General features: G+C 32.3%; 1 protein-coding gene across 1 annotated transcript; it reads right to left on the bottom strand.

Annotated features, from left to right (window-relative positions):
* Positions 1–2,091: 2,091 nt before the first annotated feature.
* Positions 2,092–17,092, bottom strand: LOC149794328 (uncharacterized). Its single transcript, XM_089966559.1, has 2 exons — positions 16,831–17,092; positions 2,092–4,232 (listed from the first exon to the last, which is right to left on the bottom strand). The coding sequence occupies exons 1-2, from the start codon at positions 16,934–16,936 to the stop codon at positions 3,985–3,987; spliced, it is 354 nt and encodes a 117-aa protein (XP_089822685.1). The 5' UTR covers positions 16,937–17,092; the 3' UTR covers positions 2,092–3,984.
* Positions 17,093–17,762: the final 670 nt, after the last annotated feature.

Here is a 17,762-nt window from a genome sequence, read left to right as displayed (position 1 = left end):
TTATACTACCCCATGTACTCTTCGTATAACCCCCCCCCCCGAGATTCACAAATACTCTTCGTATATAAAAAACCCCTGAGATTCACAAATACTCTTCGTATATAAAACTGAGATTCCCATGTACTCTTCGTAAAATCAACTGAGATAATGGCTGTGACAAAATGCCAAAATAAACTCTGCAAGTTTTAGATCATAAATATCTGTTGGAAATAAGTTTAAAAGAAAAGAATTACACAATGTTATGTATACCGTTCAAGGATTATAAAATGTAATGTACACCGTTCAAGGATTATACAACATACTGTCTTGAGTTTTGGCGCGCCAAGACGTCACGGATAAAACCACTCTTCCTCTGATACTAGAACAACTCGTCAAATCAAATGAATAATATGCTGGAAAAAGAAAACGATTTGGTATGCAACACAGTTTAAAAATATATGATCAAACAGGCAAATTCGTTGATAGTAATGATAAAAAATCAACATCTATAAAATTGGAATGATCATATATTTAATTTGTTTGTTCCGTGTCAAATTTTTAAATTATATTGTCAATGCGTTTAATTTAGATCTATTTCAAATTTTTCTTTACTTTACTTTACCTGATTTTCTGATAATGTATGCATTATATTATTCTTCTTCCTTATTTGGTATTCATATGCGAGAATATTTGCATGTAAATTTGTTTGATTTTACTTATGAAGAGATAATTGTTTAATTAGGAAGTAATTGCTAGGAGGGTGTTAATCGTTATCACAAATGCTATCTCATAATCCTTTATTTACGTCACAATTGACATAAAATGTACAATTCTAATTGACAAGGTCGTATTTTATGTTTCTTCTTGCTTTTTTATTTTTACCCGGATAATTGTTTAAAATGCAACCAAAGAATCATATTTAGAATTCAATAGCTTTATATTCCTTTGTAAATTGATCATATATTCCGTGAACATGTCCGATTCCTTGCAAATTGATCATATATTCCGTGAACACGCCCGATTCCTTTGTAAATTGATCATATATTCCGTGAACACGTCCGATTTCTTTGTAAATTTATCATATATTCCGTGAACACGTCTGATTCCTTTGCAAATTGATCATATATTCCGTGAACACGCCCGATTCGTTTGTAAATTGATCATATATTCCGTGAACACGTCCGATTTCTTTGTAAATTTATCATATATTCCGTGAACACGTCTGATTTCTTTGTAAATTGATCATATATTCCGTGAACACGTCTTATTCATTTATAAATGTATTGTATATTCCGTGAACATGACCAATTCCTTTTTAAATTGATCATATATTCCGTGAATACGCCCGATTCCTTTGTAAATTGATCATATATTCCGTGAACACGTCTGATTCATTTGTAAATTTATCATATATTCCGTGAACACGTCTGATTCCTTCTTAAACTGATCATATATTCCGTGAACACGTCTGATTCATTTGTACATTGATCATATATTCATTGAACATGTCGGAAATCTTTTTAAATTGATCTTATATTCCGTGAACACATCCGATTCCTTTTTAAATTGATCATATATTCTGTGAACACGACCGATTTCTTTGTACACTGATCATATATGACGTGACTTATATTTCTTCAATTTCTTCAGTTTGGCTTTAATCATGTAATCCTACTCTACACTGGCTTTACTTCATCATGGAAGTCAATAAGAAAAGTGATTTGTGTTCTATTCTGCTTCGTTCTCATAAATTGTGAGAATTCGTACATGAAGAAAACTAGATCACAACAGTTCTACACTTACGTTGTAAAACTTACTTATATCTACTTCGGCGTTTGCAGTTAACCAAGCACTAAAACCATTTTTTTTTTCTTTCGTATCTAGCTAACGGTATCAAAAACCGGGAAACTGCAGTGCGACTAATGATCAACTCCATCGTTATCTGGAGAAATAGTCATGACCAAAAAACAACCCATACATTTTTATTTCGTTATTATTGTTATTATTATTATTATTATTATTATTATTATTAATTATTATTATTATTATTATTATTATTATTATTATTATTATTATTATTATTATTATTAAAGGTTATTGTATGGAATTTACTTTACATTTGTTGTCTGGTACCCATCTTTACCGTTTTCGCAACGTTACGAAAAACCAGACTACGGATACACTGGTGGATATCCGATGTACTGGATCTGCCCTATTCTCCGTATACAGTCTAGATATACCTAGGTTTAACCCAAAAATGACGTTATAGTGAATTGATCACGTCATTTCGAGCTGCGTACGTATGAACTGATTTTTTAAAAAGTCGGTAGAAATGATTTTTGGTCCGTATTTCATAATACGATATTTAAATATTTCAGTGAGAGCAAAATTATATCAATACAGTGGCGACACCACTTTTTGGCTGCAGTAACAATTTCACTTTTGGAATTACGTTCTCATTTAGGAAATATATCTGCCACGAGTTATTAAATTTAGTCATGTCAACAGTGTTTAACCTAATGACTTTGTTCTAGCTACTACATTTTCTCAGACAAACCAAAGAGTTAAAGTTTTAAAAATCAGTATTTGCGTAAATGACCTTCAACACATGACATCAAACAATATGTTTCAAATTATTGCGCTCTCATACAGGCACGTCTTGGTTACATGTTAACATGTCCAGCTTTTAATAGTTACAAATTCTATATACATGACTTAACGTGGTATTTATCTTGCCCCTGCAAGAAGGCACGCGTTCTTTATTGCACGGATGGAAACAGAGAGGCACAAAGCACCAAAAATACAAAACACCATACAAATTAGCAGGTAACAATGCGTATCATCTTTTGCATGGGAGGGACATTCTTTAACCATGATAAAAATGGTCATACGTTAACAAAGTAAATCAACTGTGAATTATAAAACAACGTGCAAACCATCGTTTATATTAACATGACTGCATCCCTCTGTAAGTGAAACTTGGTTATAAGTTTTTAATCATATTTTCGAGAGTCAGACATAAACATCGCAAAGCAAAGGTGTTCAAGATATCATCCAAACAATGTATTTGTTGCACTAGAGTAAAGTAGATGGCTGGATCCTTTGTCGCTTACAACCACCAAGTGTTTGTTTCTCAGGAATCTTGTTACTCTCATTTCAAATAAAGTCTAGGACCATCCCAAAAATAATTTCTGTCATGTTGTCCTGTACTCGATTTAGAGTTGTTCTTTCAAGTTCAAAATAGCCAAATGTCGTACACTGCCTAAGTGGACACAGGATTTGTCAAAAATGTGCATTTTGCACGTGTTTCGAATCCTTTCTATTAAGAAAGTCCTGTACCGATCTTATTGTTGATTCCAACATTACCATGCCATGTCCCATATCATGTTCAGAAACTTCAAAAATTACTCCTCGACATCGTTTGTGCACAAATATATGTCCATAACAAATTGTAACAGTCAATGCTATTTTAAAGCACCTATCAAAGGAATACTAATATAGTGGGGGAAAACCCATTTTCAGAACAAACAAAACTACTTCTAAACCATTATCATATAAGTATAAATAATCGCAAAGATGGATACATACATGTAATAAGATAACTTCGTCGTGTCAGTTACACATTGTTCACGAGAAGTTTTGCAAAAATTGTTATTTCAGGTCATGCATGTCATTATTATTTAACCTATGTGCCACTATTGTAAGCCATAATCAAGGTTTAAATTAAATTACTCTGCATAATCATTTCGCAGAAAGAAAATAAATTATGTTTTCTAAATGGGCTTCTTATTTGATGATGATGATGATGATGATGATGATGATGATGATGTTCGTCCATCGGTGTCGATTAGGACCATTTAATGTCATCAATTCACTGGGGGGGGGGGGTCCGGAGATGGCTGATCAGTCCGATCCGGGCCCGGAAGAGTCTGTTGCAGTGGGGACAGTGTATGTGCAGGTTGCTGGCCGGGAGTTGCTGAACTGCTGTTCCTGGATTTGCGCAGATCACGTTTTCTCAGCTGCGTCCACCAGTCTTTTCTGCTCAAAGGCTTCCGCACCAGCGTTGACTTGACAGCGCCAGGCAGATAGGTTAGCAGCGACACTCTCCCAGCTATTAGGATGAATGCCTAGGTTCTTTAGCGAAGCCTTGAAGCTGTCCTTGTACATCTTTTTTTTTGTTTTTACCACAGTGAGATCTTTTGCGATGTTGTAGCTCTCCATCTGTTGTAGCTTCTTATCTACAACGCATGCATCTACAAAATGTAATAATTTTACAATGTAAGCGCATCTTTTGAAGAAAAAAGCTGCTTGTATTCTAGAGAAGCGTTTTTTTTTTAAATCGCTGTACGCTACAAATATTCTTTGTCACAGATGTAAACTAACTTCTGCAGATATAGGCTGTAGGCATTGTACTTTTACAATATTTTGAAGAATGTAAATTTACATGTAAAAATTAAATAATAAGAAAGCATCAGTGTGATATTTTAAAGTAATTATTATAATTGGATGAATCCCTTTTGCGATAAAAAGATTTCTGTTCATATATTTTTATCAAACCCTTTTTACCCTTATCTGAAAAGAACATATATTGCACTTACATAGTATGTCAAGAGACAAGAATTAATGTATAACTGGTAATGGATGGAAAGAAACGTGCTTTAAGTAATGTTTGAATCAAATTATCACAAACAAATTTAAAGTTAAAATTCAAAGATTTTCGACGTTTTAGCAAAGAGAAATAATAAAAATGAGTTTTATCTATAAAAAATATATATCCACATATTTATGTATTCCTTTGTAACTAACATTTTCAATCATTGAACACGAAATGAAATGCACTCAATATTACACCGGATATTACAAGTATATCGATGATTTCTAATGTTGGGAATGCATATATTGCAATGTTTAATGCACAAATCATAATTGACCGATAAGATTAATTAAAAAAGAAATCTGCGCACACAGGTAATTTTATATGTGCATTCAAATGGTTTGAAAGAATTTTAATATATCCTATCACATCCAAAATGATGAGTGCCGATGACTGAAAAGAGACTGGAAAATTATTAAATGATTCCAAAAGGTATTAAAATGCTCGTATTTTATATAATAGATCAATTTAGCTACTTAAAATGTTTTTGATTATAAGGATAAAACAGCAAAAAAAGGTACAATTTGGGAGGTTGAGTTGCCTCCCTGCTTAAAGAGCAGAACAAAGATGGCTACTATCAGGGTATAATATGGGTTGATCCATTTAACTTGGAGGTAACTTCAAAATTGAAAAAGCATTTATTTGCTTAATTCCCTCGAAGCATAATGATAATCTGATTTCATTATTCCCCCGAGACAATGAAACTTGGTTAGGTCCACAACAGCGCTAGGAATAAGTATTATGCGGAAAGTACGTGAACATTAATTAATACGAAATCCTTTGGTAGACTGATGACAAACTAAAATACTATATATACAGAAGTGCCATTGAGTAGATCCATTTCCCTTTATTTTTATTAAAAAAAAGAAATACAAGGAAATTACATCTACTACGAAAACCAGAAACATAGAATTGTTGTTTGGGTGCTGAAGTAAACACAGTGACCTGCAAAACTTTTTCCCAAGAATTGGCTCGTTACTTTGAAACAAACGAACAATTATTTCCAATAATATAAGAAATTTAATAGAATAAACTGATTGTTATGGAACGTTTTCTTTCCTATTAAAAATGAAGAATATTCATTCATTCTGATTCAATTGCATTGCAATTATTAGCTTTAAGCAAATACAATATGCAAGATCTAGTTCGATTCCTATTCAATAGTAATGACAATGTACAGTTCGATTCCTGTTCAATAGCAATGACAATATATACAGTTCGATTCCTATTCAATAGTAATGACAATGTACAGTTCGATTCCTATTCAATAGTAATGACAATATATACAGTTCGATTCCTGTTCAATGGCAATGACAATGTACAGTTCGATTCCTATTCAATAGTAATGACAATGTACAGTTCGATTCCTATTCAATAGCAATGACAATGTACAGTTCGATTCCTATCCAATAGCAATGACAATGTACAGTTCGATTCCTGTTCAATAGCAATGACAATGTACAGTTCGATTCCTGTTCGATAGCAGTGACAATGTACAGTTCGATTCCTGTTCAATAGCAATGACAATGTACAGTTCGATTCCTATTAAATAGTAATGACAATGTACAGTTCGATTCCTATTCAATAGCAATAACAATGTACAGTTCGATTCCTATTCAATAGTAATGACAATATATACAGTTCGATTCCTATTCAATAGCAGTGACAATGTACAGTTCGATTCCTATTCAATAGCAATGACAATGTACAGTTCGATTCCTGTTCAATAGCAATAACAATGTACAGTTCGATTCCTATTCAATAGTAATGACAATGTACAGTTCGATTCCTATTCAATAGTAATGACAATATATACAGTTCGATTCCTATTCAATAGCAATAACAATGTACAGCCCAACGGTCTTATAGAAGAGGGGGAACATAAAAAATGGGAAATCAGAAGCGACTAAACAACCAAGAGTGATAAGCTGTACAAGATACATAAACGCGTGTATTCTCGATATACATTGATTTTTCTTAAATTGAGGGGGAAAATGAAGTAATCGACACTAATCCATCTGGAATAATTATCTGTTTCAGCATTAAATAAATCTTACGTTAATCCTTTTCAAGTCATCGAATTCATAATCAGCACTTAACCTATTCCGTGCAGCATCACCAAATCCAAACAATGACAAGACGATTTGTAATCGAACATTGATGGTCACATTGGAAACAGTTAATTTATACATGTTTAGTTTGTCCTTTAAAAATATATACCTTTATTTTCTATCAGATTCTGTGCTTATCAGCGAAATGTCATGAATACATCGACAAGCAATTTTAACACGACTGACAGGAAGTAAATAAGAATGAAATAAAATAATAACGTGACATTTACGCTAAATCCTTTGACCCAAAATCTGATTGTTTTCCATTCACTAAAAGACAGTTGTTATTATGCTTACTGTGCTTTCGTCATTTTGCATGTGCTGCGTCGTAGAAACTCTGTAAAGACAGACATAAATTTGTCTGTTTAGTCCTATTAACTCAAAATAAATTCCTGCCGTGAAGTAAGTAAGTTCTTTATCACGCAAGGGTGTTACTGCAAAAGATTGTCTAATTATGTGCAATTTGGCCCCTGGCTATTAAACAGTAAGAACCTCTAACATCAACCAATCAATTAAACCAATAAACAAACCTATGAAGAATCAGAGACTCAGGTGTGTCATTGTCTCCCTGATTGCAAGTGAACACACCATTGACCAGACTGGTCACTTGACTGTTTCAATAACTACGTTTGACATCGTATCTTTATAAGTACAACCACTCGGTTTCAATATCCAATTGTGTAATCAACTGACCTTAAAATTATGTTTATTTACACCCGTTCATTAAGATCAAGGGAGGTAAAACCAATTATGGCAGGACGGAATGTATTGCGCTTAGACTGTCACATGAACCTCTCCAACAAACAATTAATCACATTAATCTCGTTTTTAATATGATTTTTTAAAATCAACGTGCAGTAAAAATAGTTTTCAATCAATGTATTATTCTTGTTTTTAAATATTTTGTAAATAATAGATTCTTTGATGTAGTATTCCAAAAATTCATGGTATGTGTCATTTGTTTCTGGTCATCTTAGTATATCTGATTTTTTAAATTTGGTTTAGCATGTAACAATATTAAGTTTTTAACTGTTGTAACAATATCACGTTTTAATTGTTGTAACAATGGTACGTTTTATTTGTGACTATGGTACGTTTTATTTGTCACAGCGGTACGTTTTTATTGTTGCAATAATTGTTTGTTTTAATCCTTGTAACAATAATAGTTTTCAATTTTCAAAATGTTATATTTGAATTGTCACAAATGGTATGTTTTAATTGTCACAATGGTACATATTAATTGTAACAAATGTACGTTTTAATTGTCACAATGGTACATATTAATTGTAACAAATGTACGTTTTAATTGTCACAATGGTACATATTAATTGTAACAAATGTACGTTTTAATTGCAACAAAGTTTTGTTTTAATTGTCACAAAAGTAAGTTCTAATTTTTTTCACAATTAGTTTGTTTTAATTGTTATAACAATAATACCTTTCAGTTGTGACAATGGTACGTTTTATTGGTCACAATGATAAGTTTTAATTGTTGAAACAATGTTTTGTTTGATTGTTGTAACAAAAGTACCTTGTAACTATGGTATGTCTTAATTCTAACAATATTAAATGGTAATCGTAAAAATTGTATATTTTAATTAGAACAATTGTATGATTTAAATGTTTTGTCATCTGATTAACTAAACGAATTCTCGTCATCAGTAATATCAAAATGAAAGCGAAACCTGTTCGTTTAAAGTATTTTGGAAACATATTTCGCAGACCATTTTCGGGGAAACGCTGAAGTTGAAGCTCGAAATGGATTTTTGGTTAAGTTCGGAATTTTACATGATTTACATTAAGGAATGTCTCTTCTGTGTCATCATTGTTGTAGTTGATAACGAGATTAACGGGTTCAGCAGTTTTTGCTCTTCGGACAGACCTTTCTTCCTTTCTTTTGAAGTTCTTGCACCAAGAATTCAGGCAATTAGCAGACTCGTTTGAAGTTCAAATGCTGTAGCCATGGCTACGGTTCCTTAATTATCTGTTTTTCTTGACATGCCTCCATATAGTGTGTGTATACAGAACATATATATATATATACACACACACACACCAAAGCCAAGAGAAAATGAAGATTGAATGACAGGGGGAAACCTCTAAGCAAGGGATAAATAATACAAGAGAGAACAAAAATTTATTAAAAAGCGATCTTAAATTATGTTTATTTTGTGTTGCATTCAGTGCAATAAACAATTTGTATAACAAAAACAAACGAAATGATTACCGTGCCTACCGCATTTAGCATATGTTACTATTTTACCTGTTGGCAACGATAATTAATGCATGCTTAATCAGTCATTGCATAATTTGTATGACAACGGAACCTTACATCTGTACAAAGAATAATTAATTTACTATTATTATTATTATTATTATTATTATTATTATTATTATTATTATTATTATTATTATTGTTGTTGTTGTAGTAGTAGTAGTAACAGCAGCAGCAGCAGTAGTGATAGTGAATTCCTGATTCATGGAAAACTCAACAAATTCAAAACCTTTGTGATCGGAAATAATCGAAGCAGCGTTTCCTGACATAAAAGGAGTAATTAAATGATCTAGTTACTATTATTAGATTATATTGTGATTCAAGATTAAGACGGGTTATCTTACATAAATTAAGAGAATTTAACTCTTAAGCAATTCATTTTTCCACCGAAACGTCAAAGACATTAAATTCAAACCAGGCTCTGTTCGTGTCAAATAGAAGATGTTTTTTTTCAGCGGAGGGATACAGAATAATTCTAAAGACGCGCCTACCTTTTTATGCTGTCCATTTACAAAATCAAACATAGCGCAAGTGCAACGGACTAGCGAATCGATAACGCGTAGTAGCTTGCTTCTAATTTTACCATTTTTTTTGACCAATCAGCTGGAGAGACAGGTATGGGGGGGGGGGGACTCAGTAAAGGCGGTCATACTTTTAACTTCAAATTTGATCTTGATGTATATCATTACATGCTTTGCGAGCTTTCAACTTATTATTGTAAATCTACAAGGAAAGTGTAAACGACAAATATTTAAAATGCTTGATTACTAAGGAAGCGAGGATATAATTATCGAAATCATTCAAAAGGCAATGCAAATCAGTCTAGTCTATTTTTAAGTTTGACTCAAAAGTAAACGCAACTATTTTTAAGAATTTCATTTTTAGGATTCCTGATTACGTTATGGCACTCTTTTGTTGGATCATTACCTACCATATTACACTCAAACACGCCCAAACCAAGAGAGGAAAGAATAAAACAGATTTCTGGGAATAACAACGCATTATGAGGCGAAGAGAGACTAATAATCTAGTTATGTATTAACGACATAAATATTATTTTAGAAAACAAATTATAATGAATCTATATATATATATATATATATATATATATATATATATATATATATATATATATATATATATATATATATATATATATATATATAGATTTACACAGAACAATTAATATGGTGTATTCCTTGTGCAGTAATTCTTTTTTTACAACGACGAAGATAATTAATCCTTTGAGTGCATCTTTCGTTTCATTGGTTTAATCATCACAAATGTTTCATATAGATTCTCCTGATGATCATAGATGACAAAATTTGTCAATAATGCTTTTACTGCTTAGTTCTATTTTATCGCTCTGCTCGTGAAGGAAAAAAAAACATTTTGGGACGTAACTTGCACTCAGGTTTTATGTCTCGCACTGTACGATATTAAATGTGTGATCTCTAAAAGAAATACATGACCATGTGTCAGATATATGCTAAGAGTTTACTTCATATTTCATTGCATTTTTTTAAATCATGCATTAGACATGCGTTCTCTTCTACAGGAGTTAACGATTGGCATCTACTGCTTTATTGTCACACTAATGCACAGACAGGAACAAAGAGCAGTCACGCATTTATGGTCACGCAGAAACCAAAAGTGACGGTTACTTTAACAACTTTAACAATAAAAATCAACCAAGGATAAAAACAATTTGAATGTGACAGTATTTCGATTTCTACACGTAAAAACAGTTTTGTCATTTATTTGAGATGTTATGATTAGATTAAAAGAACTATTGATATTGTTCATAAAGATGATGGGCCATCGTGACAGTGACCAGACAGAAACAGAAGATGGACGAAAATTAAAATATGAGCTAATCAAAATACAAAATTTGTCCAGTTAATATTTGACAAAATGTGCATTAATTATAGTCAAAAGACAAATAAATTAAATATAGAAATATATACAAGGAACTGAAATGTAAAGGTTTAAAATAATCAAATGTAAAGTGCATGCAAAGAACTTTAAGGTACAGGTATATATATATATATATATATATATATATATATATATATATATATATATATATATATATATATATATATATATATATATATATATATATAAACTAAATGTAAAAGTTTTACAACAAATAATTTTTAGCAGTGTTTGCAAAGAACGTAAATGTAGACATGTTTACAAAGAACTTAAAAGGAGATGAATTTACAAAGAACTTAAATGTAGACATGCTTATAAAGAACTTAAACGTAGATGAATTTACAAAGAACATAAATGTAGACATGTTTACAAAGAACTTAAAAGTAGATGAATTTGCAAAGAACTTAAATGTAGACATGCTTATAAAGAACTTAAAAGTAGATGTATTTGCAAAGAACTTAAATGTAGACATGCTTATAAAGAACCTAAAAGTAGATGTATTTGCAAAGAACTTAAAAGTAGATGAATTTGCAAAAAAACTTAAAAGTAGATGAATTTGCAAAGAACATAAATGCATAGTTGTTTTCTTTTATACCAATATCCATATGGAAATGAATTTGTCCAAAATGAAGATGATGCTCGTGAATATTTTTCTTCATAATCGTTTTACTAATATTTGCTTTATTCGTTGCTTACATAGTATGCATCAGCTGCGAGCAAATACTTGATACCATATGACATTTTCAGACCCGTTTGATCTCAGTCCATTCGCCAACCCAATATTAATTTGAAATTCTCTCCTGTGTGTTATATCCGGCCTAACGTGCTATATTTTACCTTTAAATATTATTGCGTATTAATATATACCGCTCGAGTCCAGATATTTAGAACAGGCCCAAAACTTTATCCAGTATGTCGTAAGAGACTACTAATAACTTCTGAAAGGGTGCGGGTTCGAATCCTACCATCAAACCAGTTTAGGTCACCTATCGTAGCGTGTCCTTGGGCAATGCACTTTACTCCAGTTGTCAGGTCACCAAGTAACCTATTTGTATTGCTGTTCCGTAACCAACTAAGCTACGTGGATTGCTATTCTGCAACCAAGTAAACTATTTATATTGCTGTTCCTTAGCCAAGTAAGTTACTTTTAGTTTTGTTCCGTAAAGCACCAAAACAAATGAAACATACATGAAGCAAACAAAACCCCCCTCCGGCCGATTAGACCGATTTGCCACACTCACAGGGGACCCGCGCGTTGGTAATTTTTAAAAATATGTAAGTGTTTTTAAAGCGATGGAAGACAATTTTAAGTTCAATATCATATAAAAATTGTTTAATAGTTTATTTCCATGTGCCGTGCTCGCGTTAATCCAAGAGCCCTGCCAAAATGATTCGACTCTCTGAAAGAGAGATAATCGTAGTTATACTTTCCGAATTGGTAAATTTTGGGCGGGCGGACATCCGGTTAAATGTGCAAATAATATTATTTTTTTTAAAAATGTAAAAATGTACACTGGAAAACGTAACTGAAATATCTGCACTTTTAATTTTTGATGTTATTTCTAAAACTTCCTAATGATTTTTTTAAATAGAAATCAATGGGCTTAAATACTTTTAAACGATTGTTTTCATTGCTTATGGTGATGACACGTCGTTAAGTTATTGTGACGTTTAAGAAGTGATTATGACATAACAGCAACCACGGGCTTGAGGGCAGTTCAAAATGGCCGTTATTTAGATCCAAATTTGTTTTTATCATGCAGTGTAAAAGGCCGAAGATGTTGCGATTATTTTTACCACTTGACGTACACGCGATGAAATTTGCATGTCAGCTGCTATTCACGAGAAATTTCAATGTATTGACAAATTGACAAAGTTAGCATTTTTTTTTTTAAATTGGAGATAATTCTTAATGATGATACACATGGAGTAAACCATGGACATCGGTATGTGTTTTATGGAGTGATTCCGAACTCGTGAAGTAAACCCAAACCTGAAAGTTTGTCATAATACTGTGGGAGCTAACGTTATTGTAAATTCCATTGTATTGGCATTTTATTCAGAGTTGTCAGAGACACAAATATAACAATCTAGGTTGCTTGTGCGGTGGATAAATGGTTGTTGAATATAATTATATTTATTTGGTTAGCATTGATGTATAAATTCTTTAGTGCTAGTCCCGTGGTGTGTCAAATGGCCTTGATCTGCAAACTGCTGAAACGAATATGAATCGAATCTTACCTCATTAGATCGCATCTTCATTGAATAACCAGAAACTTCGAGAACCAAATTAGCTTTAGATATTCTAACGCACGCGCCTAGAATGCATTTGTACAGTTCATCCATAATGTAACAACTTTTATGTTGGCCTTTATATATTTATCTACATAGTCGACAATGACGGGATCTGTCAAAATTTTAAAACATGTTCGCTTCCAAAACCACGTGTGGCAAATATCGAATCCAAGGTTTATTTCATCAATACGAAATCTGTTTATGAGGGAAAAAAATAATAGACCAAACCCGCAGTTGTTTAAACGCTGATGTTGTCATTGCCTTGACATAGAAAAGGAAAAACAACGTCGTCAGTCTATTTTTTTTTTTTCTTCTTCTGACTGGTGAAAAGCCACAATTGAAAACAGGCGACAGGTGTATCGCAACATTGCTATTCCTCGACGGAAAGCATCAGTTTGCTTATATCTTGAGATGCGATGGAACAGTCTAGTTGAGAGCTAGTCTAAAGACGTGCTCATTAGAACTATCTATACCACCAACCTTGAGTGATTGTAGCCAGTGATATTAATAAAGCTTTACATAGGCTAATGTAAAGATTTAGCAAAACTTTATTGAGTGGTGTAGACATCTTTTGATTTTATAGTGTTTGAGGCAGACAGAAGAACACGTCGCTCAATAATCACGTAGAAGGCCCGGATGTTTAGTCTACTATCCAGGTCAGTCGTCTCGAACGGTTCAACTAACCAGCTTGTTCGATAGTCTTTGTCATGTTTAGAAATGTGTATTTTCCCCCGAAATTAACTTTATTACTGTTTTCATCTTGAACACATCCTTTATCCATCCATCCAACCACCCATCTTCATATCTATCTACCAGCTTGTTTATGGTGTATCACAGTAATTATGTGCCTGTTCATGTGTCTGTAAAAATGTTGCAGTCTTCTTTCTCGCGAAGCAAGGATTCTCTCTCTCTCTCACTGTCTCTCACTCTCTCTCTCTCTCTCTCTCTCTCTCTTGCCTAAAAGCTATTCAGTGTGTAACCTAGGTTTATATTCGGTTCAACAAAATCAAGATGGCGTCCACAGAGGGCCGCCATGTTTAGCTGTAGTTCATATGGGAGCGCTCACCAGTTATTATGTACTTTTGAGAGAGTGACGTATGTAAGGTGAAGTTTTTCGCATTTAAAACATAAAAATGGAGAGAATGTTGACATACCTCTATGCTATATTAATGTAATGTGGATGATATTTCTTTGGATATTGTACTTTTGGAAATTGTGTGTGTGTGTGTGTGTGTGTGTGTGTGTGTGAGAGAGAGAGAGAGAGAGAGAGGTGCAATGCGATTTTCTTCAACCCATAATTTATTTTATTATACCTCAAAAAATTAATTGTTAGAAAAAATAAGGGTCATATAATTAATTCTTTTTTGTACAAATCAGGGCAAGAATATTTTTTCTAGTTTTTAGGGTGCGGATTTGTTGGTGTCTTCTTCACACAAAAAAAATCCCAGGTTTTTCTCAAGTGTAAAAGTGATTACAATCTTTTAGCGTTGTAACAACTTCATGTCAGAAAACAATAGGTTAATCACGATGTTTATTTGCAACTGTTGTTTCTATAATACAATAGTGTGAAAATCTCAGACAATATTTATATATATTCCAAGTCAAGTTTCGGATCCTATGATGATGTTAGTGAAGCAACAAGATGTTTAATAAATTGTTTACGCCAACAGTATTTCATGTTTAAATACATTTAAGATCTATTTGCTCGCAATTGTGATTAAATATTTATGTATTGTTTTAGTTATCGCAAGCCTCATAACAAACCAGCGTGATATGATATTTAAGTATTATTTTAGCTATTGCAAGCATCATAACAAACCATTGTGATTAGATATTAAATATTTTTTAGCTATAGCAAGCTTCATAACAAACCGGTATGATTAGATATTTACGTATTATTTTAGCTATCGAAAGTCTAATAACAAACCAGTGTTATTAGATATTTAAATATTATTTTAGCTATAGCAAGCCTAATAACAATCCAGTGTGATTAGAAAGTTAAATATTATTTTAGCTATCGCAAGCCTCATAACAAACCAGTGTGATTAGATATTTAAATATTATTTTAGCTATCGCAAGTCTCATAACAATCCAGTGTGATTAGATATTTAAATATTATTTTAGCTATCGCAAGCCTAATAACAATCCAGTGTGATTAGAAAGTTAAATATTATTTTAGCTATCGCAAGCCTCATAACAAACCAGTGTGATTAGATATTTAAATATTATTTTAGCTATCGCAAGCCTCATAACAAACCAGTGTGATTAGATATTTAAATATTATTTTAGCTATCGCAAGCCTAATAACAATCCAGTATGATTAGAAAATTAAATATTATTTTAGCTATCGCAAACCTTATAACAAGCCAGTGTGATTAGATATTTAAATATTATTTTAGCTATATCAAGCCTAATAAAAATCCAGTGTGATTAGAAAGTTAAATATTATTCTAGCTATCGCAAGCCTCATAACAAACCAGTGTGATTAGATATTTAAATATTATTTTAGCTATAGCAAGCCTAATAACAATCCAGTGTGATTAGAAAGTTAAATATTATTTTAGCTATAGCAAGCCTAATAACAATCCAGTGTGATTAGAAAGTTAAATATTATTTTAGCTATCGCAAGCCTAATAACAAACCAGTGTGATTAGATATTTAAATATTATTTTAGCTATAGCAAGCCTAATAACAAACCAGTGTGATTAGATATTTAAATATTATTTTAGCTATCGCAAGCCTAATAACAATCCAGTGTGATTAGAAAGTTAAATATTATTTTAGCTATCGCAAGCCTTGTAACAAACCAGTGTGATTAGATATTTAAATATTATTTTAGCTATAGCAAGCCTAATAACAATCCAGTGTGATTAGAAAGTTAAATATTATTTTAGCTATCGCAAGCCTCATAACAAACCAGTGTGATTATATATTTAAATATCATTTTAGCTATCGCAAGCCTCATAACAAACCAGTGTGATTAGATATTTAAATATTATTTTAGCTATAGCAAGCCTAATAACAATCCAGTGTGATTAGAAAGTTAAATATTATTTTAGCTATCGCAAGCCTCACAACAAACCAGTGTGATGTTTGCTTTGAATTCCTTATAGTTGCAAAGTTAGCACTTACAAATTACTATTTTTCACAGTCTGCCTTATCTCTAATTGTGCATTTCTTGCGAATTAACAGGACAGTTATATTTTGAAATATGAATAAACGCAAACTTAGAGAGCGTGTTTTCGCATTCCACGGTCTATTTTCAATACATATATCACATACATGCATTCAGAAAAAAACACGTTTTTATAGCTAAAAGAAATGCTTGACAATGTTATTTTGCTGCCTTGCAAACATGTTAGTTGAGACATTGATCTAGGAAAGACTTCAACAAACACATTCAATCAAGTTATCCATTGACCTTACAACACATACTGACCAGTGATTACAGGAAGAAATACAATAGATTAATGTGTCTCAACTACACCTATTTATTAAAATTTAGAATTAAGCAGAAATATTGAATCACAGAAAATATAAGATCCGACGATAAAAAATATTGGAATATTGATATTTACTTTTTAAATGAGCCTTCTCTCGTTTCTGGTGAATCTTTCTTAACCCAATATGCTGCTCGATGTCTTCATCTTTAGATCGATCGGTCTTTGACAGGTAATAATCCATAAAATCGGCTGTTATGTCAGAAATTATACAATTGACCTCCTACTTTAGATATGCATTCCACGCACGATTTCAAAAGAAACCATAGAAATAAGTTATTGGTGAAAATTATGTAGCGTAAACCACATGCAAAACTTATAAAGTCAAGTTTTCCTACCACAAAACCGCATTGTCGACCGCAGCTAGGGTCTCAATAATCGTGTGATGATTCAAGCAGACGATTCAATCAGGTGTTCACAAACCAACAAATCATGCGTGGAATATAAATATTATCTCACCTGTCGCGGTTAGACACAAAATATCATTACATTACGATGTTTCTCAAACCGCAAGAGATTGATCGGACAGATTGAGAGTATGTGAGGCAGAGAACGAGCGAATTGTACCATAACGCCTAAAGCATCTTCAATGATGGTTCTCAAATGGATGCTAGAAATATTTCGCTCGAATTATCACCCGGTTCATTCTCCCTGTTCTTTGTCGCCATCTGAGTTTTATGTCATACGTATACGTTATGATGCATCAACTTTATTTGTCTGCATATTTGCATCAAATGGTCGAGGCCTAGACGGGAACTAAACCTTTTTATAATTATGCTTGGTAAGAAAGAATACGTTATATCCATTTAATTATATATAGCCCATTCCTTAAAATACGCGTCTTTATGCAAACCCATTTTGTTAAAGACGGACATTTCATTACGTTCATTTGCATTTTATTTATTCAGATTTGCTTTGACATTTCACTTTTACAATTCTCGAAGAAACAAAATGCAAATTTGTATTTAAAAATCACAAATTACACGTCTCTTGTATTTACGGGGGTGGGG

The sequence above is a fragment of the Sinohyriopsis cumingii genome, chromosome 8, assembly GCF_028554795.1.
Source record: "Sinohyriopsis cumingii isolate HCF-2022 chromosome 8, ASM2855479v2, whole genome shotgun sequence".
Classification (NCBI taxonomy): Eukaryota; Metazoa; Mollusca; class Bivalvia; order Unionida; family Unionidae; genus Sinohyriopsis; species Sinohyriopsis cumingii.
Note: the sequence above shows the minus strand (reverse complement) of the source record. Positions and strands in the feature narration are given on the sequence as shown.